Below are 26,388 nucleotides of genomic sequence, written 5' to 3'. Positions count from 1 at the left end.
TTCCTTATATAACCTTCATTGCATCGTCTGTAAACAAACTGTTGCTTTGCATTGCCAAAAACCTCTATTTTTGTTTCATCTGTCCACAGAACATTTTCCCAGAAGGATTGAGGCTTGTCAAGGTACTCTTTATCAAAGATCAGTCGTTCCTTTTTATGTCTTTTACTCAGCAATGGTTTCTTCCTTTGCCTTCCCCCATAAAGCTCTGCTTGGTTTAGTGTGCGGCGTATGGTACTTGTTTTAACCATGACCCCAGACTGTTCCAGGTTGGCCTTCAGGTCTTTGGATGTTTGACGTGATGTTTTTTTTCCACTATTTCCACCAATCTTCGAAGACCTTTTTTGCCAATTTTCCTCTTCCCAGGGAGGTTCTTGACGGTTCCATGCTTGGCAAACTTATTAATGACATTGCACACTGTTGAAACTGGGATACCAAGGTTTTTGGAGATGGCCTTCTACCCTTTGGAAGTCTTGTGTTTCCTAATAGCAGTTCTGATGTCCTCAGGCAGCTCCTTTGTCTTCACCATTGTGACAAAGGAACGGGGCCTACCATGTGGCTTTTTAAAACATTGAAGTCACCATTCATTGGCTAATTCTTGTCACATAGGCACTGACCATCACAGGAGAATCTCTTTTGTGATTTACCACAGGCGAGTCAAAATGTGTTTCCATACTAAATTAAGGTAAAGGTGGAAATACCAGTGACACAGAAAGCTTTAGATTTTTCTATTTTTCCCTCCCATTGGTTTTTGTTTTAAATTATCATTTGCTCTTTTGTATTTAACATGAGTCTCTATACAAAAAAACTGTTTCACTTTATTCATTTTTTTCAGGAGATATTCCACATTATGTACTTAAAGCGCATCTGTCAGCAGGATTGTGCTTAGTAAACTACATAGACTGTCAGGTGGGCGACATTACACTGATTAAAATGATACCTTTTTTGATGAAATCCGTCCTGTGGTTCTTGTGTAATCTTTACTTTCAGTTTGGAGATAATTATATGCCTATGCTCCAGGGCGACCTGTGGGGGGCGCTCTATCTGGTGCTCTGATTACATATTCACCTGTATGCTCTTATGGCAGCTCACTGTGCCTTCACTGACCTGCCTCCTATTTTACCTAGCCACGCACTACTAGATGCATTATGTAAAATAGGAGGCAGGTCAGTGAACGATCAGTGAGCTGTCATAAGAGCATACAGATGAATATGGAAGCAGAAACCCAGATAGAGCGCCCCCCATAGGCTGCCCCGGAGCACGAGCATATCATTATCTCCAAACTGAAAGTAAAGATTACACAAGAACCACAAGACGGATTTCATCAACCAAGGTGTCATATTAATCAGTGTAATGTCGCCCTCCTGACAGTGTATGTAGTTTACTGAGCACAATCCTGCTGACAGGTGCGCTTTACATTTCATGGGTGTCAGCAACGATTACCAGGAATGTATCGCATATGAAGTTGTCCTCTGTTTTCATCTTCTCCTTTTATTGTAAAGACGCCGGCAGGACGAGATCCCTCCAGCTGATCCAGTGTTCATCCCTCCTTCTCCTGAATGACCCCCCGAGAATGGACGAGGACGAGACCACCAGAAGATTATTACACTTCACCCTGCAGATCATCTCCCTGCTGAGCGGAGAGGTAACTCCTCTACATTTCTATCAGCTTTATTGTGTTATGTAACAAGTCCGACATCGGGAAGAGGAAATCCAGAAGAGGAAGAGAAGGATTCTTTACTGTAAGAGCAGTGATTGTGTGCAGCTCTCTGCCAGGAGGAGTTGTCATGGGGATTCCCTATAAGAGCTGTAGAGGGGCCTGGATGTCTGTCCTGAGTGTAATAATATTCCAGGTTATGGCCCCAGATTACTGGAGACGGTTATTGATCCCGGGATTTCTACTGATTGTCAGATCTGGAGTCGGGAAGGAATTCTTCTCCCTAAGTGTCTCTCTCCATACACAGGATTACACAATAGCGAGGAAGACACCGGGGGAGGGAGTGACTCCCATCATCCATCTCCAGGAGTCAGGAGGGCGGAGCCCGGGCCCCATCACAGAGCCTCCCCTGCACCCCCCGATACATGAGAGGAAGAGGAAGATCCTAGAGCTCAGCAACAAGATGATTGAGCTGCTGAGCGGAGAGGTGACTGCTGGGACATTATACAGGACAGCACTGGAGGATTCTGGGTGATGAGCGGAGAGGTGACTGCTGGGACATTATACAGGACAGCACTGGAGGATTCTGGGTGATGAGCGGAGAGGTGACTGCTGGGACATTATACAGGACGGCACTGAAGGATTCCGGGTGATGATAGGAGAGGTGACTGCTGGGACATTATACAGGACAGCACTGGAGGATTCTGGGTGATGAATGGTGAGGTGACTGCTGGGACATTATACAGGACAGCGCTGGAGGATTCTGGGTGATGTCCGGAGAGGTGACTGCTGGGACATTATACAGGACAGCACTGGAGGATTCTGGGTGACGACCGGAGAGGTGACTGCTGGGACATTATACAGGACAGCACTGGAGGATTCTGGGTGATGAATGGTGAGGTGACTGCTGGGACATTATACAGGACAGCGCCGGAGGATTCTGGGTGATGTCTGGAGAGGTGACTGCTGGGACATTATACAGGACAGCACTGGAGGATTCTGGGTGATGACGGTGTCGTTGTTGTCAGGTTCCTATAAGGTGTCAGGACGTCGCTGTCTATCTCTCCATGGAGGAGTGGGAGTATCTAGAAGGACACCAGGATCGGTACCAGGAGGTGATGATGGAGGAGCTCCGGCCTCTGACATCACCAGGTGAGAGGAGACTCTTGTTGGCTCCGGGGGATGTGATGACGTCTCTCGGCCTCCTCCTATAATAGATGAGTTTTCTCCAGACTTGCTCTGGTTTTCTCTACATTTTCTCACAGCTTTCATTCCCTGATTCTTCTCTTCTGATCTGTGAGTCGCGGTTTCTCCGCTGTCGTCTTCATCAGTCTTGAGTCTTCGTCTTCGGCGGCTTCTTTCAGAATCTTTCACCTTCCTTAGAGCATCGGTCACATTTTGTCTGCAGATGTCCCAGCGCTTCTGTCCCTTCTCTCCTATGATTTCTTTCGGGACCGGAGTCTGATCTTTACTCAGCAGAGTCGGGGTTAACTTACTGATGATTTTCCCCCTAATCCGCTGTCGCTCGTCCGTCCCTCTGAATCGGTGCCGGCTGAATGTCGTCATCAGTCGTGGTCGGGCGTCCGGCTTTTTGGGTTTTGTTTCTCAGCATTTATTGGGCGGTAAGAACGACGTCGCTGCCATTTTCCAGGTCAGTACAGTTACAGCAATTCCAAACTTGTCGGGTTTATTTTTTAGAATATATTTTATGGGTTAAATATTCAGAACTGTTCCTGACACCCATCACTTTATCTTCCGTTATCGAAGCTGTGTGAGGGCTTCTCTTCTTGAATGGCCGCTGACCTTTTTGTTGGTGACTTTTTTGATCGTTGTTTTTTCATTGCAGTTTTGGGGAGGTGTTTTTGATGTGTTTTTTTTCTTTTGGCGTTTACCGTGTGAGATAAATCCTGACGTGAAACTGCCAAATAATAAATATATATATATACAGTACAGACCAAAAGTTTGGACACACCTTCTCATTTAAAGATTTTTCTGTATTTTCATGACTTTGAAAATTGTACATTCACACTGAAGGCATCAAAACTATGAATTAACACATGTGGAATTATATACTTAACAAAAAAGTGTGAAACAACTGAAAATATGTCTTATATTCTAGGTTCTTCAAAGTAGCCACCTTTTGCTTTGATGACTGGTTTGTACACTCTTGGCATTCTCTTGATGAGCTTCAAGAGGTAGTCACCGGAAATGGTTTTCACTTCACAGGTGTGCCCTGTCAGGGTTAATAAGTGGGATTTCTTGCCTTATAAATGGGGTTGGGACCATCAGTTTTGTTGTGAAGAAGTCTGGTGGATACACAGCTGATAGTCCTACTGAATAGACTGTTAGCTGGCCATCATTACTTTAAGAAATGAAGGTCAGTCAGTGCGAAAAATTGGGCAAACTTTGAAAGTGTCCCCAAGTGCAGTTGCAAAAACCATCTATCGCTACAAAGAAATTGGCTCACATGAGGACTGCCCCAGGAAAGGAAGACCAAGAGTCACCTCTGCTTCTGAGCATAAGTTTATCCGAGTCAACAGCCTCAGAAATCGCAGGTTAACAGCAGCTCAGATTAGAGACCAGGTCAATGCCACACAGAGTTCTAGCAGCAGACACATCTCTACAACAACTGTTAAGAGTAGACTTTGTGCAGCAGACCTTCATGGTAAAATAGCTGCTAGGAAACCACTGCTAAGGACAGGCAACAAGCAGAAGAGACTTGTTAGGGCTAAAGAACACAAGGAATGGACATTAGACCAGTGGAAATCTGTGCTTTGGTCTGATGAGTCCAAATTTGAGATCTTTGGTTCCAACTACCGTGTCTTTGTGTGACGCAGAAAAGGTGAACGGATGGACTCTACATGCCTGGTTCCCACCGTGAAGCATGGAGGAGGAGGTGTGATGGTGTGGGGGGGCTTTGCTGGTGACACTGTTGGGAATTTATTCAAAATTAAAGGCATACTGAACCAGCATGGCTACCACAGCATCTTGCAGCGGCATGCTATTCCACCCGGTTTGCGTTTAGTTGGACCAGCATTTATTTTTCAACAGGACAATGACCCCAAACACACCTCCAGGCTGTGTAAGGGCTATTTGACCAAGAAGGAGAGTGATGGGGGGGCTACGCCAGATGACCTGGCCTCCAGTCACCAGACCTGAACCCAAAGGAGATGGTTTGGGGTGAGCTGGACCGCAGAGTGAAGGCAAAAGGGCCAACAAGTGCTAAGCATCTCTAGGAACTCCTTCAAGATTGTTGGAAGACCATTTCCGGTGACTACCTCTTGAAGCTCATCAAGAGAGTGCCAAGAGTGTGCAAAGCAGTCATCAAAGCAAAAGGTGGCTACTTTGAAGAACCAAGAATATAAGACATATTTTCGGTTGTTTCACACTTTTTTTGTTAAGTATATAATTCCACATGTGGTAATTCATAGTTTTGATGCCTTCAGTGTGAATGTACAATTCTCATAGTCATGAAAATACAGAAAAATCTTTAAATGAGAAGGTGTGTCCAAACTTTTGGTCTGTACTGTATGTATATATTTTATTATTTGGCAAAATAATGTATGTGTGTGTGTAAATAAATAAATATATATATTTTATACAAAAACATTTGTTCTAATTTTGGGAGACAAAGCAAAATTAATGGGGACTTCAATCTGAGATCCTGGTCTGGTGGTAATAAGTGTAAGTCTCCCTTTAAAGGGATGTTTGTTCAGAAGAATATGTATTATGGAGCTTTTCTGTGGAGTCTGACCAGACAATCTCTCCTTGGCTCCCCGTGTGCATCAGTAAGCGCCCATGACCCCGGTGCCGGCTCTCTAGTTGTCCTTTCTACACATTGATAGGTACTAACCGCTGCGTACCGGGTGCTCCCCACAACACCGTCCTTCCGGGTGCGGAGACTTCATCCGTCAGCCGTACATGTGCCCTTTTTTCCTCCTTTAGAGTCAAACGCAGAACTTGCTGCCTATTTTAGTGTTTATACCGAGGCGGATGTGGAGATTTATCTCTATTTAAAGAAGAAGAAAAATGCGGTAACTCGTCTTTTAATAGATCAGGTTCTCTCCTCTTAGTGATCCCAGAGGATCCTGTCCAGGAGGGAGGCCGTGTCCTCATGGTGACATCATGAGCTCTCAAAATGCAATCACTGGTAAATGGTCACCGTCCTTCCCCCAATCTCCATACAGTGAATTAGGAGAGAAGAAACCAATGGATAGAAATGTGGAGCTTTCTCCAGCTCCTCTGTGGTTACATCCCTGGAGACGGAACTTGGAGAAGTTGTGTTTTTTAGTACGGCTCCTCCATCTGACTGACGAGGGTCTTCTCTGTCCCTCTCCTCAGGGTCCTCATCCTCTCTGCAGAGCATTAGGTTTTGGCCTTGCTGATTATCACTTCATACTTGAGGCCCACAATGTGCTGGGACCTCGGTACCGGTGGTGAGGACCACAACAATGTAATTTAGTCCCTGATACATAAATATAGAATTACCGGTTCTGAGAGACGAGTCTCATATATAGACAGATACACGGCAGGTCATGTATTCAGTCTCTGTGTCTCCACAGATGGATCCAGGAGGAGAAATCCACCGGAGAGATGTCCCCGTCCTCTGTATCCCCAGGACTGTCCAGAGGAGAATCACAACATCCCGGAGGATCATCAGGTAGATGACACTGAAGTCCCCACAACATCTGACCATGACGTGATGGGATTTGAGCTCATGTTACATTGTTCTTTTTAGGATGAAGATCTGATTGATATTAAGGTTGAGGTTATACATGGAGCACAAGAGGCGACCGCAATATGGGCCGATCAGCAGGGTGAGGAGGGGAGACTGTCATGTTGGCTCTGTGGCCATCTACTACTACTCCCATCATCTCATGATCACATGATACAATCTACAGTGGCATGTAAAAGTTTGGGCACCCCTGGTCAGAATTACTGTTATTGTGACCAGATAAGCAAGTTGAAGATGAAATGATCTCTAAAAGACCTAAAGTTAAAGATGACACATTTCCTTTGTATTACCCTTGGACATTTGTGTGCTCAGATAACTTTGACCAATGATTCAGACTTTACTTCGCCTGTTAGGGTAAGGGCTCGTTCACTATCATCGTTAGGAAAGGCCAGCTTTATAAAAACCCAGCCTACTCTAACAATGTGCCAAATAAACAGCAGCCATGGCTTCTTCTAATCCGCTGTCTAGCACTCTGAAAATGGTGGAGGCCCACAAAGCAGGAGAAGGCTATGAGCAAAGCGTTTTCAAGTTGCCCTTTCCTCAGTTCAAAATGTAATAAAAAAATGTCAGTTAATAGAAACAGTGGAGGTCAAGATAAGGTCTGGAAGACCAAGCAAATTTTCAGTAAGATTGCTAGAGAGGCAAATCAGAACCCCCGCCTGACTGCAAAAGACCTTCAGAAAGATTTAGCAGACTCTGGAGTTGTGGTACATTGTTGTACTCTTCAGAGACACCTGCACAAATATGGCCTTCATGGAAGAGTCATCAGAAGAAAACGTCTCCTGCGACCTCACCATGAAATTCAGCGTCAGAAGTATGCAAAAGTACATCTAAGAAGGTCTGATGCATTTTGGAAGCAAGTCTTGTGGACCGATGAGGTTAAAATAGAGCAATGATCAAAGTTGTGTGGAGTAAAAAGGGCACAGAATTTTAGGAAAAGAACATCTCGCCAACCATCAAGCATGGTGGTGGATCAATCATGCTTTGGGGTTGTGTTGCAGCCAATGGCACAGGGGACGGGTAGAGGGAAGAATGGATTCCATTAAATTTCAGCAAATTCTTGATGCAAACATAACACCATCTGCAAAAAAGCTGGAGGTGAAAAGAGGATGGCAAATGATGATGATACTAAACACACGTCAAAAGGCGCAAGCTGAAGGTTTTACAATGGCCCTCATAGTCCCCTGATTTGAATATCATTGAAAATCTGTGGCTAGACCTCAAAATAGCAGACGATGCAAGACGACAAAAGAATCTCACGGAACTGGAAGAATTCTCCAAAGAAGAATGAATGAAAATCCCTCAAACAAGAACTGAAAGACTATTGTCTGGCTACAAAAAGCATTTACAAGCTGTGATACTTTCAGAAGGGGGCGCTACTAGGTGCTAACCTTGCCGGGTGCCAAAACTTTTGCATTTGCCCATTTTCCCTTATTGAATTTTTTTTTAAATGTAAAAGATGAAAATATATATAGTTTATTATTTATTGTTTTGCCTAAAATACAAAGGAAATGTCATCTGTAACTTTAGGCCGTTTAGAGATTATTTCATCTTCAACTTAACTGTTCACAATAACAGTAATTTTGACCATTGGAGCCCAAACTTTTACATGTCACTGTATTCTGTCACTATGTGTTTCCTACAGATGGACTCATGGAAAGAAATCCACCAGAGAGATGTCCCCGTCCTCTGTATCCCCAGGACTGTCCAGAGGAGAATCACAACATCCCGGAGAGTCATCAGGTAGACGGTGCTGAGCCCTGTACCGGATCTGTATATGGGGGGACATTTCTGATCGAGGTCATAGATGTCACAGATTTTGGTGGTTTCTTGTATTGTGCTGATTGTTACATCTGATATATCAGGAGGAAGATCCGACTAAGAATAAAGTGAAGGACGAGACAGAAGAAGAAGTGATGACGAGGGGGGATCAGCCGTGTGTGAGTGACGTGAAGGAGGAGATTCCTCTAGATGTTTCCACAGGTGTGTAATAATGACCGGCGTATGATGGTGATGGTGATGATCGGCGTGTGATGATGATGATGATTGGCATGTGACTATGATTAGCGGCGTGTGATGATGATGACTGGCGTATGACGATGATGATTGGCTTGTGACTATCATTAGTGACGTGTGATGATGACTGGCGTATGACGATGATGATTGGCATGTGACTATGATTAGCGGCGTGTGATGATGATGACTGGCGTATCATGATGATGACTGGCATGTGACTATGATTAGCGGCGTGTGATGATGATGACTGGCGTATGACGATGATGATTGGCATGTGACTATGATTAGTGGCGTGTGATGATGATGACTGGCGTATGACGATGATGATTGGCATGTGACTATGATTAGCGGCGTGTGATGATGATTGGCATGTGACTATGATTAGCGGCGTGTGATGATGATGATTGGCATGTGACTATGATTAGCGGCGTATGATGATGATGATTGGCATGTGACTATGATTAGCGGCGCCTGACGATGACCGGTGTGTGATATTGTATGAAGTCTCCGGTGCAGTGAAGCTTTATCCGCCGTCCACATCACAGCAGAAGCGTCCGGTGATGGCGCGGCTGCTCCTGTACAGAGTCCGGTTGCGCACCGATGAATAACTGGGCCGCATTCACACCTCTTCTTAATGATTTAATAAGCACATTTTTAATTTTTCTAATTGTGTTTTTTAATATTACTTCCATCTTTTATTTTCGTATTATTCTTACACAAGTCTCATGCTGCCATATAAATGACTGAGCTTGCGATTCGGACAGAACCCCGGGGGAAGATTCCGTATAATGAGGCGCTGTGGACGCCGTCTGGCCTATGATCCAGTGATGTCCATCTTTTTCAGCGTGCATAAAAGCACAGTCGACCAGAGGCTAGACGGAGTCCGGTGTAACTCTGCTGCCTCATTATTCTCAATGGATCCCTCGGGGGTGTCATCTGAATCATGTATTTTGTAGATTTAGATGGAAACCCCGATGTACAGTGGGTACGGAAAGTATTCAGACCTCTTTAAATTTTTCACTCTTTGTTTTATTGCAGCTATTCGGTAAGTTCTAAAAAGTTCATTTTTTTTCTCATTATAGTACACTCTGTTCCCATCTTGACTGAAAAAAACAGAAATGTAGACATTTTTGCAAATTTATTAAAAAAGAAAAACTGAAATATCACATGGTCATAAGTATTCAGACCCTTTGCTCAGTATTGAGTAGAAGCCCCTTTTGAGCTAGTACAGCCATGAGTCTTCTTGGGAATGATGCAACAAGGTTTTCACCCCTGGATTTGGGGATCCTCTGCCATTCTTCCTTGCAGATCCTCTCCAGTTCCATCAGGTTGGATGGTGAACGTTGGTGGACAGCCATTTTCAGGTCTCTCCAGAGATGCTCAATTGGGTTTAGGTCAGGGCTCTGGCTGGGCCAGTCAAGAATGGTCACAGAGTTGTTCTGAAGCCACTCCTTTGTTATTTTAGCTGTGTGCTTAGGGTCATTGTCTTGTTGGAAGGTGAACCTTCAGCCAAGTCTGAGGTCCAGAGCACTCTGGAAGAGGTTTTCATCCAGGATATCTCTGTACTTGGCTGCATTCATGTTTCCTTCAATTGCAACCAGTCATCCTGTCCCTACAGCTGAAAAATACCCCCATAGCATGATGCTACCACCACCATGTTTCACTGTAGGGATTGTATTGGGCATGTCAGGAGCAGTGCCAGGTTTTCTCCACACATACCGCTTAGAATTATCACCAAAAACTTCTATCTTCGTCTCATCAGACCAGAGAATCTTATTTCTCATAGTCTGTGAGTCCTTCATGTGTTTTTAAGCAAACTCTATGCGGGCTTTCGTATGTCTTGCACTGAGGAGAGGCTTCCATCTGGCCACTCTGCGATAAAGGCCCGACTGGTGGAAGGCTGCAGTGATCGTTGACTTTTGTGAGCTTTCTCCCATCTGCCTACTGAATCGCTGGAGCTCAGCCACAGTGATCTTGGGGTTTTTCTTTACCTCTCCTACCAAGGCTCTTCTCCCACGATTGCTCAGTTTGGCTGGACGGCTAGGTCTAGGTAGACTTCTGGTGGTCACAAACTTCTTCCATTTAAGGATTATGATGGCCACTGTGCTCTTAGGAACCTTGAGTAATGCAGAAATTCTTTTGTAACCTTGGCCAGATCTGTGCCTTGCCACAATTCTGTCTCTGAGCTCCTTGGGCAGTTCCTTTGAGCTCATGATTCTCATTTGGTCTCACATGCACTGTGAGCGGTGACGTCTTATATAGACAGGTGTGCGCCTTTCCAAATCAAGTCCTATGAGTTTCATTAAACACAGCTGGACTCCAATGAAGGAGTAGAACCATCTCAAGGAGGATCACAAGGAAATGGACAGCATGTGACTTAAATATGAGTGTCTGAGCAAAGGGTCTGAATACTTATGACCATGTGATATTTCAGTTTTTCTTTTTTAATAAATTTGCAAAATTGTCTGCATTTCTGCTTTTTTCAGTCAAGATGGGGTGTAGAGTGTACTTTAATGAGAAAAATAAATGAACTTTTTAGAATTTACCAAATGGCTGCAATGAAACAAAGAGTGAAAAATGTAAAGGGGTCTGAATACTTCCCGTACCCACTGTAAGTGTTCAGCGTACAGCACAGGATAAATATGATCCAAAATGTTCTGTACCCCAAAATGCCACCATTAAGAGCTTCTACTCAACCCACAAAAAACAAGTCCCCACTCAGGTTCATCATCTGTAAACAGTAATATAGGGGGTGTCCATATCACTGGTAGCACAAAGGCTCTGGAAAAGTGACTTGGCTCCCACTTAAAGAAATCCAGTGACATCTGCGCTCCCAAATCCAAATGCCCCCTCCTCCTGAGCCCCACCGTGTGCAGTTACCATCCACATGTTTGGCATTACTGTAGCGGGGAGAGACAATTTATTTCTCCAGAAAGCACTAGCTGGGAATCATGTACTGGGCGCTACAACGTAAGGGCACTGCAATGTACCGGACACTACAATGTACTGGCCACTATAAGGGAATATTTGCATTTTCACTTCACAACATCCATTACTGCTTGTTTCTGGAAAGCACCCATGGAGTCAAATTCATCACTACACCTGTAGATACATCTCCATAGGGGTGTAATTTCCAAACTGGTGTCACTTGAGGGGGGATTCTGCTCTTCTGCCACTTAGGGGCTCTGTATATGGAGTCTGCAAACTGTTCTACTAAAGTTTGTTCTCCAAGAGTCAAATAGCGCTCCTTCCCTCCCGAGTCTCGCCATGTGGCTAAGCAGTACAGTACAGACACATATGGGGTATTGCCCCGTTCAGCAGAAATTGTGTAAAATTATGTGATCATTTTTACCCATTTTACCTTGTGAAAATGTAAGATCTGGGGCTAAAATAACATTATAGTGGAAAAATGTAATTTTTTTTTTCTTCCCCTTTCAATTGTATAACATTTTGTGAATCACAATTACCTTGTATTCATTGGGAAAGTGCGCGGTGGATGCTGGGTGTGACGCGTGGGGAAACCCCACCCACAGCCCGGCATCCACCGCGGGGATCGCATCACCGAGTCACGCCTCACTTGACGTGACATCAGGGGAAGCAAGAGCCGGCTGCAGCCGGGGGTCGCGTGATGCCGGTGAGTGGCCAGCGATAGCGCCGCTCACAGGCAATAAAGACAAAGCTAGGTAATTAGAAAAAATCTTCTCTCAACGGGTTAATTACATTGGGGGCATTTAGTAGTGGACATCTTTTTTAACTGCGTGGACACTTTTCTGTACTAACGCCGAGATATGAAGCTTGAGAGAGTGAAATGGCACCGGAGGTACATTAAGGGAACCTGTCATCAGTAATTACCACTTAAAGAACTATTTGCTGTCTAATCTCTGCCGCCCCTGACTTGTGCCAATGTCACCAGTTTATAAGTGTCATTCACTTTACCCGTCATTGTGTTAATGTTATGGCATGTAGTTGTCCTCCTTATTCCCGGTACTTTCACTGACGAGGGTCTTCATTGTGAGATCCAGAAAATACATTCAGAAATCTCTTTTGTGTTGAAGAAAAAACTCACATCTAATCTATCTTTCCTCCTTACAGGAAATCCTTGTGAGAATAACGGTTCATCACTAAATTGTAAAAAAGAAGATATCAGGAAACACTCTAATAGAGAAAACCTCATCACCCTTCCTGCACCTCCTGGACTTCACAGCACTTCACTTTCTTATAATCCTCCTAATCATGAGGAATCATCTCCTGAGCAATCTCGCATTATTACCAAAAGTCCAGGGGACAAAGTGGATTCAAGATTTCAGTGTGACAAGCAATTTACAAAAAGCTCAGATTTCTTAACACACAGAAAACACAAAGGTAAAAAGCCATACTCCTGTTCAGAATGTGGGAAATGCTTTACATATAAATCACAATTTGTTATACATGAGAGAATTCACACAGGAGAGAAGCCATTTTCTTGTTCGGAATGTGGGAAATGTTTTGGAAGTAAATCAGAGCTTGTTACACATCAGAGAATTCATACAGGAGAGAAGCCGTATTCATGTTCAGAATGTGGAAAGTCCTTCACAGGTAAAGGGACTTTTATTATACATCAGAGAATTCACACAGGAGAGAAGCCATTTTCTTGTTCGGAATGTGGGAAATGTTGTAGAAGTAAATCAGAGCTGGTTAAACATCAAAGAATTCACACAGGAGAAAAACCTTTTTCATGTTCGGAATGTGGGAAGTCCTTCAAACATAAAGGGAATCTTATTACACATCAGAGAATTCATACAGGAGAGAAGCCATTTTCATGTTCGGAATGTGGGAAATGTTGTAAAAATAAATCAGACCTTGTTAAACATCAAAGAATTCACACAGGGGAAAAGCCGTATTCATGTTTACAATGTGGAAGGTGCTTTACAAAGAAATCACAACTTGTTAAACATCAGAGAATTCACACAGGAGAAAAGCCGTATTCATGTTCAGAATGTGGAAAGTCCTTCACAGGTAAAGGGGATCTTATTATACATCAGAGAATTCACACAGGAGAGAAGCCATATTTATGTTCAGAATGTGGGAAATGTTGTAGAAGTAAATCAGACCTTGGTAAACATCAAAGAATTCACACAGGGGAAAAACCTTTTTCATGTTTACAATGTGGAAGGTGCTTTCCAGATAAATCACAGCTTGTTCTACATCAGAGAACTCACACAGGAGAAAAGCCATATTCATGTTCAGAATGTGGGAAATGCTTTACATTTAAAGGGAGTCTTATTACACATCAGAAAATTCACACAGGAGAGAAGCCATTTTCCTGTTCAGAATGTGGGAAATGCTTTACATTTAAAGGGAATCTTATTACACATCAGAAAATTCACACAGGAGAGAAGCCATATTCATGTTCAGAATGTGGGAAATCCTTTACAGATAAAAGGAGTCTTATTCAACATCAGCGACTTCACACAGGAGAGAAGCCATATTCATGTTCAGAATGTGGGAAATGCTTTGCAAATAAATGGAGTCTTATTAGACATCAGAGAAATCACACAGGAGAAAAAACATTTTCATGTTCACTATGTGAGAAGTCCTTCACAAATAAAGGGAATCTTTTTACACATCAAAGAAATCATACAGGAGAAAAAACATTTTCATGTTCGGAATGTGAGAAGTCCTTCTCAAATAAAGGGAGTCTTATAACACATCAGAGAATTCACACAGGAGAGAAACCATTTTTGTGTTCACTATGTGGGAAGACCTTCACAGCTAAAGGGCATCTTAGTAGACATCAGAGCATTCATACTGGAAAGAAGCCATATTCATGTTCAGAATGTGGGAAGTGTTTTAGTTATAAATCAGAGCTTGTTACACATCAAAGAATTCACACAGGAGAGAAGCCGTATTCATGTTCAGAATGTGGGAAATCTTTTATACATAAATCACACCTTGTAAAACATGAGAGAAGTCATACGGGAAAGAAAGTGTAATTATGTTCACTGTGTTTTATAAAGTTTAATAAACATTGTTCAGCATAAATGAGTACACCCCCTTTGATGAGTAAGATTTTATTTAATAGCTCACTGAACACAAGATCAATTTCTACAATTTTGCCAACACTAAGTTTCATAGAACATTTTTTTGTAATCAAAACATGAAAGTAAGGTTAATAATATAACTCTCATTACAAAATCTTCAGTTTTACTCAAATTAGTTGATGCAAAAATGAGTACACCCCACATAAAAAGCTACTACATCTATTATTTTGTATGGCCTCCATAATTTTAAAGGACGGCATCAAGTTTTCTAGGCCTGGAATGAACAAGTTAGTGACAATACTACATCTATCTTTATTCTCTTTTTCGATAACGAGCTCTTAGAGCCTGGATGCTGGATGGAGCGATGACAACTTGTCTCTTCAGAATTCCCCATAGGTGTTTGGTTGGGTTCAGATCAGGAGACACTTGGCCACTGAATCACTGTCACCCTGTTCTTCAGAAATGTAACAGTGGCCTACCAAGGGAACAGAGTGATGGCAGCATCTTTTCTGTCACTATAGAACAGAACATCTGTGAATTCAAGATACCATCAATGAAATGTAGCTCCTCATGCAGCCGCACATAAGGACACGGCCACCACCAGGTCTCACTGTAGACACCATGCATTCTCATTGTATTCCTCACCTCTTCAATGTCATACAGTTTTGAAGCCATCAGTTCCAAAAAAACCTTTATCTTGGTCTCATCACTCCAGAGTATAAAGTCCCAGGAGTCTTCATATGTTTCCGCATGTGTCCTGGCAGATTGTAGGGCGGCTTTTTTGTGTATGGGATTTAGGAGAGGCTTTCTATGTGGACAACACCCATGTCTGCCATTCCTCTATAGAAAAATATGTCTGCTTTCAGCTCATCTCTCAATGCTTGGATGAAAAATCACAGTTGGGAAGGAATGGACGGGACAAAGAAAGTTACTGATAATCCAGCACTTGTTTTCCAGTGTGAATAAAACCAAAAACTTTTATTGAACAAATCAAATTAAAATCATAGAAACATTAAAAAACAGATAGGAGCAAAACATCTCTGCGTTTCTACCTGGTATTTGTGTTCAGTTCTTCTTCATGACATAATAAATAACCAGTAACCGGCTTCTTCTACACATCATAGGGTCTAATGCACAGCGGAGACCCCCAGCCCCAAATGGACGTGTGCAAGTATGTCTACATTACCCCTATGGACGATCATATGTCCACAACAAAAAGCATCCGTGCAATAGAAGAATGAAGTGTCTGCATCTATAATGTGTATATTATGTATAATTACTATAAAAGAGGAAAAAACACAATTCAGTAAATGGATACAAGGTCTGAAGGAAGATTCATATCACTGGGGAATCTGGAGTCCAATTCCAGAATCCACAAGGCTTCTCGGGGGTGTACTTTTTATACCAATCTCCCCCTTAGCTGGTCTGGTGACATATTCAATACCCACAACTGTAAAGTGATTAATCCCTATTGTGTTGTATGAGATGTTGTGATGCTGCAGATGTATTACGTGTTGTGGGGCCAAGAACGTCCCTAACGTGTCCCCCAATGCGGTGACGTAAGGGTCTGACCGTGCCCCCCACATATTGCAGCAGACAAGCTTCACATTGTATGGTGTCAATGACGTGTGGAACTACAACTAATGAGATGTCGGATATTATAGGGTTTATTATGGTTAGTAGATGCAGACATTTTTGCTTTGTGCACAGACTTGCACAAACCACATTTATTTCTCCCACATTCAATGAAACCTTTGGTGTTTGTCCTCCACGTGTCAGTTGTCTTTCTTGTTGCTGGATCCTTGTCGGTGTATAACATAGGTAAATGTTTTCTGGTAATATTCACTATATTATAGGAATCTTCTCTGCAGCCAGTATTGAATGTATCTCTAGACTGATGGATGTTTCCTTCTTTGTGGGTTTTCGGTAATGTATGAAATATTGGACATTGTGGGTGATTTTCCTTTAATCGTTCTATTTGTTTGGCATTAAGTACAGCCGATACCAAACCCTCCTCCAAAAGACAATGTAAGGGGGTATTGTATGAATTAGTAGGATCTCCATCTAGAGTGCGGCATATATTAGTATCGTCATCCATGTTCATAACCTCCGGCTCATACAACCCACTATCCAGAGCTGTGATCGAGCCCCCTTTATCTGCAGCTCTAATGACTTTATTAGGGCTGTGCTCAGGGCCGTATCTGGCATTCATGCTGCCCTAGGCACTTTAAGTGGTCACGCCCCCTACTGGTAATTCATACTAAAAGTGCTCATACCCTTTAGGCCCCCTTCACACGTACCGGAGACACACACGTACACCCATTATAATCTATAGGCTGCGCACATGTTCACACGGACCGGACATGTCCGTTTTTTGCCGGCAGCTCGGACGTCAGTACGTCCTGCACACAGATGACATAAAGTGTGACATCCGCACACACGTCTGTGTGACACGTGCCGGAAGAGAGCGCAGAATAGAAATGACAGATATTTAGGTGTTAGATGTACAAAGATCGAGATAGATGATCGATATCCGTGAGATATATAATTACTGCCCTGTGTGTGGAGTTTACTGTACTTGTGTTTAGCTAATAAATTAAAAAGAGATGTGGAGTCCTACCTATTTTTGATAACCAGCAAAGGTAAAGCAGACAGCTGTGAGCGGATATTATCAGGGTGGGAAGGTCCTCGGTTACTGGGCCCTTCCCAGCCTAAAAATACCAGCCCTCAGCCGCCTCAGAAATGGCGCACCAATTCAGGTGCTTTGCACGGCTCTTCACGATTGCCCTGGTGCGGTGGCGATTGGGGTAATGGTGGTTAGGGTTGATGACAGCTGTGATTTGTCATAAAACACCGCTGTCTTCAAGCCCTCAGGTTAGTAATGGAGGGGGAAAGGAAAGAGATCCCGGCCCTCACCTGTAGTCAATCATTTATTCCACATCCACAAATCTGCAAAACGTTTCAGCTCCTCCAGAGCTTTTCTCAATTGTGGCCAATCACATAGAAATACAACATTTATATAGAAAGAAAAACAAGGAAATGACATCACAATGAAATAAAAAATGAAGAAAACCACAAACAGTCATATAATCATATTAGTCTCATTATATAAAATATACACTGCTCAAAAAAATAAAGGGAACACTTACACAACAGAATATAACTCCAAGTAAATCAAACTTCTGTGAAATCAAACTGTCCACTTAGGAAGCAACACTGATTGACAATCAATTTCACATGCTGTTGTGCAAATGGAATAGACAATAGATGGAAATTATTGTCAATTATCAAGACACCCTCAATAAAGGAGTAGTTCTGCAGGTGGGGACCACAGACCACATCTCCGTACCAATACTTTCTGGCTGATGTTTTGGTCACTTTTGAATGTTGGTTGTGCTTTCACACTCGTGGTAGCATGAGACAGACTCTACAACCCACAGAAGTTGCTCAGGTAGTGCAGCTCATCCAGGATGGCACATCAATGCGAACTGTGGCAAGAAGGTTTGCTGTGTCTGTCAGCGTAGTGTCCAGAGGCTGGAGGCGGTACCAGGAGACAGGCCAGTACACCAGGAGAGGGGAGGGGAGTGGAGGGGGCCGTAGGAGGGCAACAACCCAGCAGCAGGACCGCTACCTCCGCCTTTGTGCAAGGAGGAGCACTGCCAGAGCCCTGCAAAGTTACCTCCAGCAGGCCACAAATGTGCATGTGTCTGCACAAACGGTTAGGAGCCGACTCCATAAAGGTGGTATGAGGGCCCGACGTCCACAGATGGGGGTTGTGCTCAGAGCCCAACACCATGCAGGACGCTTGGCATTTGCCACAGAACACCAGGATTGGCAAAGTCGCCACTGGCGCCCTCTCCTCTTCACAGATGAAAGCAGGTTCACACGAAGCACATGTGACAGACGTGACAGAGTCTGGAGACGCCGTGGAGAGCGATCTGCTGCCTGCAACATCCTTCAGCATGACCGGTTTGGCAGTGGGTCAGTAATGGTGTGGGGTGGCATTTCTTGGAGGGCCGCACAGCCCTCCATGTGCTCGCCAGAGGTAGCCTGACTGCCATTAGGTACCGAGATGAGATCCTCTGACCCCTTGTGAGACCATATGCTGGTGCGGTTGGCCCTGGGTTCCTCCTAATGCAGGACAATGCCAGACCTCATGTGGCTGGAGTGTGTCAACAGTTCCTGCAAGATGAAGGCATTGAAGCTATGGACTGGCCTGCCCATTCCCCAGACCTGAATCCGATTGAGCACATCGGGGACATCATGTCTCGCTCCATCCACCGTCACGTTGCACCACAGACTGTCCAGGAGTTGGCGGATGCTTTAGTCCAGGTCTGGGAGGAGATCCCACAGGAGACCATCCGCAACCTCATCAGGAGCATGCCCAGGCATTGTAGGGAAGTCATACAGGCACGTGGAGGCCACACACAGTACTCAGCCTCATCAGGAGCATGCCCAGGCGTTGTAGGGAGGTCATACAGGCACGTGGAGGCCACACACAATACTCAGCCTCATCAGGAGCATGCCCAGGTGTTGTAGGGAGGTCATACAGGCACGTGGAGGCCACACACCATACTGAGCCTCATTGTGACTTGTTTTAAGGACATTACATTAAAGTTGGATCAGCCTGTAGTGTGTTTTTCCACTTTCATTTTGGGGGTGACTCCAAATCCAGGCCTCCATTGGTTAATAAATGTGATTTCCATTGATGCTTTTTGTGTGATTTTGTTATCAGCACATTCAACTTTGTACAGAACAAAGTATTCAATGAGAATATTTCATTCATTCAGATCTAGGATGGGTTATTTCAGTGTTCCCTTTATTTTTTTGAGCAGTGTATATACACAAAAATGAAAAAACGTCCATAACAAAGTATATTAACTATCAAATAAAATATGTAATTTTACACCAATACACATCGCCACAAATATATATATAGGAAATGCGAAAAAAACAATCATTTTTATTTATATAGCGCCAACATATTCCGCAGCACTTTACAATTCAGCGGGGACATGTACAGACAATATATTCAATACAAGGTAAGACAGTTTAAACAGTTACATTAGGAGCGAGGGTCCGGCCGCTCGCACGCTTACAATCTACAAGGGAATGGGGGGGGACACAATAGGTGAAAAGTGCTTGTTATTTCAGGTCTGACAATTATAATAAATAGGGATTTTCATATAAAGCTGCATGATCCGGTCATCAGCCCGTATGTATAAGTGCAATAATCAAGTATCGAGTGCAGTTATCGTGTGCATGGAGGGTGTGGAGACAGATGAAGAGTAGGGAGCAGATTCTGAATAATATTTAGAAGGAGGGGACAGGGGAAAGTTAATTTACTGAGTAGTTGAGGTGGTCGGCTTGTTTAAAGAGATGGGTTTTAAAAGCGCGCTTGAAGACATGGGGGCTAGGCATCAGTCGGATCGTCTGGGGTAGAGCATTCCAGAGAACTGGTGCAGCATGAGAGAAGTCTTGGAGACGGAGGTGCGAGGTTCGGATTATGAGGGATGTTAGGTCATTTGTAGAACGGAGGGCACGTGTAGGGCGATAGATAGAGATGAGAGAGGAGATATAAGGCGGTGCAGAACTGTGGAGAGCTTTGTGGGTGAGACCGATGAGTTTATATTTGATCCTGTAGCGAATGGGTAACCATTGTAATGACTGGCACAAGATGGAAGCATCGGTGAAGCGGCTGGACAGAAATACGACATTGGCTGTCGCATTCGGGACGGATTGGAGAGGAGAAAGTTTGGTAAGAGTGAGACCGATCAGAAGAGAGTTGCAGTAGTCCAGACGAGAGTGAATAAGAGTGACAGTAAGAGTTTTAGCAGTTTCAAAGGTGAGAAAAGGAAGGATTCTGGAGATGTTTTTAAGATGCAGGTGACAAGAGCGAGTGAGTGATCGGATATAGGCAGTAAAGGAAAGGTTAGTGTCGAATATGACTCCAAGGCAGCGGCCGTGCTGCTTGGGGGTTATGGTTGAACCATCCAAGGTAATTTCGATGTTAGGTAGAGTTGGGCTGGTAAAGGGGAGAAACACAAGAAGTTCAGTTTTGGAGAGATTCAGTTTAAGATAGAGGGAGGACATGATGTTAGAGACAGCACACAGTCAATCCTTGGTATTTTGTATTAGGGTAGGGGTGATGTCAGGTGAAGAGGTGTATAGTTGGGTGTCGTCAGCATAGAGATGATACTGGAAACCAAATCTGCTGATTGTTTGTCCAATAGAGGCAGTGTGTAGAGAGAAGAGGAGGGGGCCTAGGACTGAGCCCTGCGGGACCCCGATAGTAAGGGGATGAGGAGGGGAAGAGGAGCCAGCAAAAGATACAGTGAAGGAGCGGTCAGAGAGGTAGGAGAACAAGGAGAGAACAGTGTCCTTGAAGCCGATAGAGTGGAGCATAGTGAGGAGAAGCTGGTGATCCACAGTGTCAAATGCAGCAGAGAGATCCAGGAGAATCAGCAGGGAGCAGTGACCTTTGGATTTAGCTGTTCGTAGATCATTAGAGACTTTGGTGAGGGCAGTTTCAGTGGAGTGTAAGGAGCGGAAACCAGATTGTAGAGGGTCGAGGAGAAAGTTATCTGAGAGATAGCGGATTAGACGGGAGTGGACCAAGCGTTCCAGGAGTTTAGAGATGAAAGGAAGATTAGAGACAGGTCTGTAGTTAGCAGTGCGGTTCTGGTCCAGGGATGGCTTTTTAAGTAAAGGGGTTATGATGGCATGTTTAAATGAGGAGGGAAAGATACCTTACGAAAGAGAGAGGTTAAATATTTTAGTCAGGTGAGTGGTGACCACCGGTGAGAGAGACTGCAGGAGATGTGAGGGAATGGGGTCACTGTTGCAGGTTATAGGTCGAGAAGAAGTGAGAAGCTGGGTAACTTCTTCTTCTGTAACAGGCTCAAAGATGGCTAGTGAGCTTGAAGTGCGGCAGGTAAAGGGATCCAGGCACTGAGGAGATTGGGCTGAGATGTCCTGATGGATGTGGTTGATTTTTTCTAGTAAATAAGTGGCCAGTTCCTCCCCGCTGAGGTTGGTGGTGGGGACCTGTGCATTAGGTTTCAGGAGGGAGTTTAAGGTTTCAAAAAGTCATTTTGGATTGTTGGACAGTGAAGTGATGAGGGTGGTGAAGTAGGATTGTTTGGCCAGATGAAGGGCAGAGTTATAGGTTTTGAGCATGAATTCATAGTGGATGAAGTCCTCTGCTAAAAGAGATTTTCTCCACTGATGCTCAGTGCACCTTGAGCAACGCTGAAGAAAACGTATTTGCATTGTGTGCCAGAGCTGCCGTTGTCTGTGTCGGGTCTTTCTGCGTGTAGAAGGTGCTGCTTCATCTAGGGCGCTCTTCAGTGTATTATTGTAGTGTGACAATGCCAAGTCCGGGCAGGAGAGGGAGGAGATGGGGGCTGAAGATGTGTGGAGATTGTCCATAAGCTGCTGGGTATTAATGGTACGTATATTCCTATAAGTGAGGTAAGTGGGGGTGTCCCGGGTGAGGAGACGGTTCTTGACAGAGAAGGAAAGAAGGTTGTGGTCCGACAGCGGGAGAGGAGAGTTAGTAAAGTCATGCAGCGAGCAGAGACGGGAGAAAACCAGGTCCAGAGTATTCCCGTCTTCATGCGTAGCAGAGTTAGTAACCTGTGAGAGGCCGAATGAGGAGGTTAGAGAAAGTAGATGAGAGGCAGATTGGGAGAGGGGATCATTGATGGGGATGTTAAAGTCTCCCATGATGAGGATGGGGATGTCACAGGATAGAAAGTGAGGAAGCCAGGTGGCAAAGTGATCCAGTAACTGGCGGCAGGAGCCTGGAGGGCGATACACAACCGCCACTCACAGGGAGAAGGGTTTTAAGAGTCTGACGGTGTGGACTTCAAAGGAAGGAAACATAAGTGAGGGAACTGGGGGGGATGACCTGGAAAGCACATTGTGGTGAAAGGAGCAAACCAACACCTCCACCTTGTCTGTTCTCAGGTTTGGCGGTATGCAAAAATTTCAGCCCACTAAACGAGAGAGCAGCAGGTGCGGTGGTGTCTGAATGCTGGATCCAGGTTTCTGTAATAGCCAGAAGGTGAAGGGAATTAGAGAGGAAAAAATCGTGAGTGTAAGTTAGTTACACACAGACCGTGCGTTACAGAGAGCATAGTGGAAAGCAATAGGAGAGGGCATGCACTGAATGTTAATAAGATTAGCAGGGTTTCTATATGCCGCTGGAGGAGAGTGGTGTATGCTAGCACACGGAGGCCCAGGGTTGGGAGAGATGTTGCCAGCGACTAGGAGAAGGAGAAAAAAGAGAAAGAGCAGGTGGTGCAATGATTTGTATGAACATTTTGCGTGCTGTATGGAGGTAGTGGATGGTTTGGAGTGGGTGAGAAATGTCAGTAGAGCTTCAGAGTTATACATGAGAGAGGGGAGAAGGGAGGGGTGGATATGGAGAGAGTGCACAGAATGTGTTAAAGGGCGGGCGAGAAGTGAGAAAGCAGAAGTTAAAACAAGTAAGATAATAATCATCGTATCATTTAACAGTGATCAGGTCATAGAAGGGTTATGGATTTAGAATTGCTTTCATTTGTCATTGGGTGAATATTTTAATATCTGAACGGACGACTAAATTATCAGCATTAGAACATTTTAATAACATTTTATAAAATTAAAAAATAGGAGAAAAAAAATAATAATTAAAATATTAAAAATTCTCCAGACCCTGATCACAAGATGGCGCCGAGAACTCTGCACAACAACATGGAGAGGAGGAGATGGCGCGGGAGGATGCTGAGGCTGAGTCGCACCCGGAAGAACCTGAGCCTACGTAAAGACAGGTATCTGTACAACTCGGCTCTGCTATACAAGACACAGACGTATCTCTTAGGCCGGGGTCCCACTAGCGTACGGTATGCGATGCGAGACCCCCCGATGCGATATGCTAATGACACTCGCTGCTGCTCTGCTGCGAGCGGGAGCCGAATGTCAGTGCTCCATGCTCTGATCCTCTCGCACGGCTGCAGAGGGGACGGGGAAATCACTATCTCCATCTCCTCTGGTGCTGGCATTGGCGGGAATCGCACTGCACTCGGGTGGTATCTGAGTGCAGCGCGATGTTTCACACGCACCTGTAGATTATATGGGTGCATGCGATCCGATCGGAGCTGGAAAACAAAACGCCGCTGAGCAGAGAATCCGAGGATTACTGGGTACGGACGCAGTCTGGGGTTTTATCAGATTGAAGTGAGAGCGAGCCCTGACTGGGGAAACAGATGAACTTACTATAGATGTGGACCTGATGAGACTACTGGACTTACAAAACCTCCGGGAGCGGAGAAATCCTCATCACTGGAGAAAGCGGCCACTATGTGACGTCAGAGGGAGGAGGAGCCGGAGGAGCGACTGCGCCGGGATCATCTGCAGATCTGGGCGGGGCAATGACCCCTGAGGGGGAGGAGCTGCGGTGACGTCATCACTGTCACATGACCGCAGCCTCATCACAGCTCCTTCACCATTATAATAACTTTATAGTTTATAGAATCATTACAGTCTGTGAGGAAACACTGCGGAGCCAATCACCACCCGAAGCCCCGCCCCCTGATCACATGGCGGCGACGTCACCACAGGACCTTCACGACATCTCTCCTGAGCTCCGCCCCCTAATCACATGGCGGTGACGTGACCACAGGTCCTTCACAAACTCTCTCTTGGGCTCCACCCCCTCATCACATGGCGGTGACGTCATCACAGGTCCTTCACAGCTTCTCTCCTGAGCCCCGCCCCCTGATCACATGGTGGTGACGTCACCACAGGTCCTCCACCACTACTCTCCTGAGCTCCGCCCCCTGATCATATGGCGGTGACGTCACCACAGGTCCTTCACCACTTCTCTCCTGAGCTCCGCCCCCTGATCACATGGCGGTGACGTCACCACAGGTCCTTCACCACTTCTCTCCTGAGCTCCGCCCCCTGATCACATGGCGGTGACGTCACCACAGGTCCTTCACCACTTCTCTCCTGAGCCCCGCCCCCCTGATCACATGGCGGTGACGTCACCACAGGTCCTCCCGCTCTCAGTGCAGCAGCTCCGTCCTGGTTGTGTGCAGCTCTTGCTCTCTGGTATCAGCCAGCAGCAGGTTTCCGCTTCCCGCCATTCCGGTGAGATTACAGGGAGGGTTTGTGGTGAATCTGTGAGAGGAGAGTGTGGGGTGAGATCAGAGCTGTTCCTGTGGAGGCTCCTGCTCCATGTGACTGCGGCTCCTCAGTGTTGTATGGGGGATGTGCAGCGGCTCCTCCTCACCTCACCGCCCCCGCTGGAGGTGGAGTTACCATGGTGACCGTCTCCCGCTGGAGGTGGAGTTACCACGGTGACCGTCCCCCGCTGGAGGTGGAGTTACCACGTTGACCGTCCCCCGCTGGAGGTGGAGTTACCACGGTGACCTTCCCCCGCTGGAGATGGAGTTACCACGGTGACCGCCCCCCGCTGGAGGTGGAGTTACCACGGTGACCATCCCCCGCTGGAGGTGGAGTTACCACGGTGACCGCCCCCGCTGGAGGTGGAGTTACCACGGTGACTGTCCCCCGCTGGAGGTGGAGTTACCACGGTGACCGTCCCCCGCTAGAGGTGGAGTTACCACGGTGACCGTCCCCCGCTGGAGGTGGAGTTACCACGGTGACCGTCCCCCGCTGGAGGTGGAGTTACCACGGTGACCGCCCCCGCTGGAGGTGTAGTTGCCACGGTGACCGCCCCCGCTGGAGGTGTAGTTACCACGGTGACCGACCCCCGCTGGCGCTGTAGTTACCACGATGACCGCCCCCGCTGGCGCTGTAGTTGCCACGGTGACCGCCCCCGCTGGAGGTGTAGTTACCACGGTGACCGACCCCCGCTGGCGCTGTAGTTACCACGATGACCGCCCCCGCTGGCTGTGTAGTTACCACGATGACCGTCCTTCTGCGAGGCTGATAATGAGCGGTCAGATCGGCGGAGGAGGTCGCGGTGGAGTTTGTGGCTTTTCCTCCAGATTCTTCCTGATAAATGTCAGATATTTGGGGCAGAATTCAGTGATTGTCGTTATATCGTCCCCTGTGATCTCCATCTTCTCCTTTATCATGAAGACGCCGGCAGGACGAGATCCCTCCAGCTGATCCAGTGCTCATCCCTCCTTCTACTGAATGACCCCGAGTATGGACGAGGACGAGACCACCAGAAGATTATTACACTTCACCCTGGAGATCATCTCCCTGCTGAGCGGAGAGGTAACTCCTCTACATTTCTATCAGCTTTATTGTGTTATGTAACAAGTCCGACATCGGGAAGAGGAAATCCAGAAGAGGAAGAGAAGGATTCTTTACTGTAAGAGCAGTGATTGTGTGCAGCTCTCTGCCAGGAGGAGTTGTCATGGGGATTCCCTATAAGAGCTGTAGAGGGGCCTGGATGTCTGTCCTGAGTGTAATAATAATCCAGGTTATGGCCCCAGATTACTGGAGACGGTTATTGATCCCGGGATTTCTACTGATTGTCAGATCTGGAGTCGGGAAGGAATTCTTCTCCCTAAGTGTCTCTCTCCATACACAGGATTACACAATAGTGAGGAAGACACCTGGGGAGGGTGTGACTCCCATCATCCATCTCCAGGAGTCAGGAGGGCGGAGCCCGGACCCCATCACAAAGCCTCCCCCTCACCTCCCGATACATGAGAGGAAGAAGAAGAAGATCCTAGAGCTCAGCAACAAGATGATTGAGCTGCTGAGCGGAGAGGTGACTGCTGGGACATTATACAGGACAGCACTGGAGGATTCTGGGTGATGAGCGGAGAGGTGACTGCTGGGACATTATACAGGACGGCACTGGAGGATTCCGGGTGATGATAGGAGAGGTGACTGCTGGGACATTATACAGGACAGCACTGGAGGATTCTGGGTGATGAGCGGAGAGGTGACTGCTGAGACATTATACAGGACAGCACTGGAGGATTCTGGGTGAT

General features: G+C 45.7%; 1 protein-coding gene across 1 annotated transcript in view; it reads left to right on the top strand.

Moving 5' to 3' along the window:
- Nucleotides 1-8,269: 8,269 nt before the first annotated feature.
- LOC141223152 (uncharacterized) overlaps nt 8,270-26,388 on the top strand; it is a 30,080-nt gene continuing 11,961 nt past the window's right edge. The window contains exons 1-2 of the mRNA XM_073666778.1: nt 8,270-8,372; nt 12,498-14,371. Of these exons, the coding sequence (XP_073522879.1) occupies nt 8,306-8,372; nt 12,498-14,371 (1,941 nt within the window). The 5' untranslated portion in view covers nt 8,270-8,305. The remainder of the gene's footprint in view (nt 8,373-12,497; nt 14,372-26,388) is intronic.

This window comes from Phyllobates terribilis, unplaced genomic scaffold (genome assembly GCF_046119375.1).
Source record: "Phyllobates terribilis strain yellow unplaced genomic scaffold, ASM4611937v1 Scaffold_370__1_contigs__length_1879735, whole genome shotgun sequence".
Classification (NCBI taxonomy): Eukaryota; Metazoa; Chordata; class Amphibia; order Anura; family Dendrobatidae; genus Phyllobates; species Phyllobates terribilis.
This window is presented reverse-complemented; position numbering and strand designations above follow the sequence as displayed.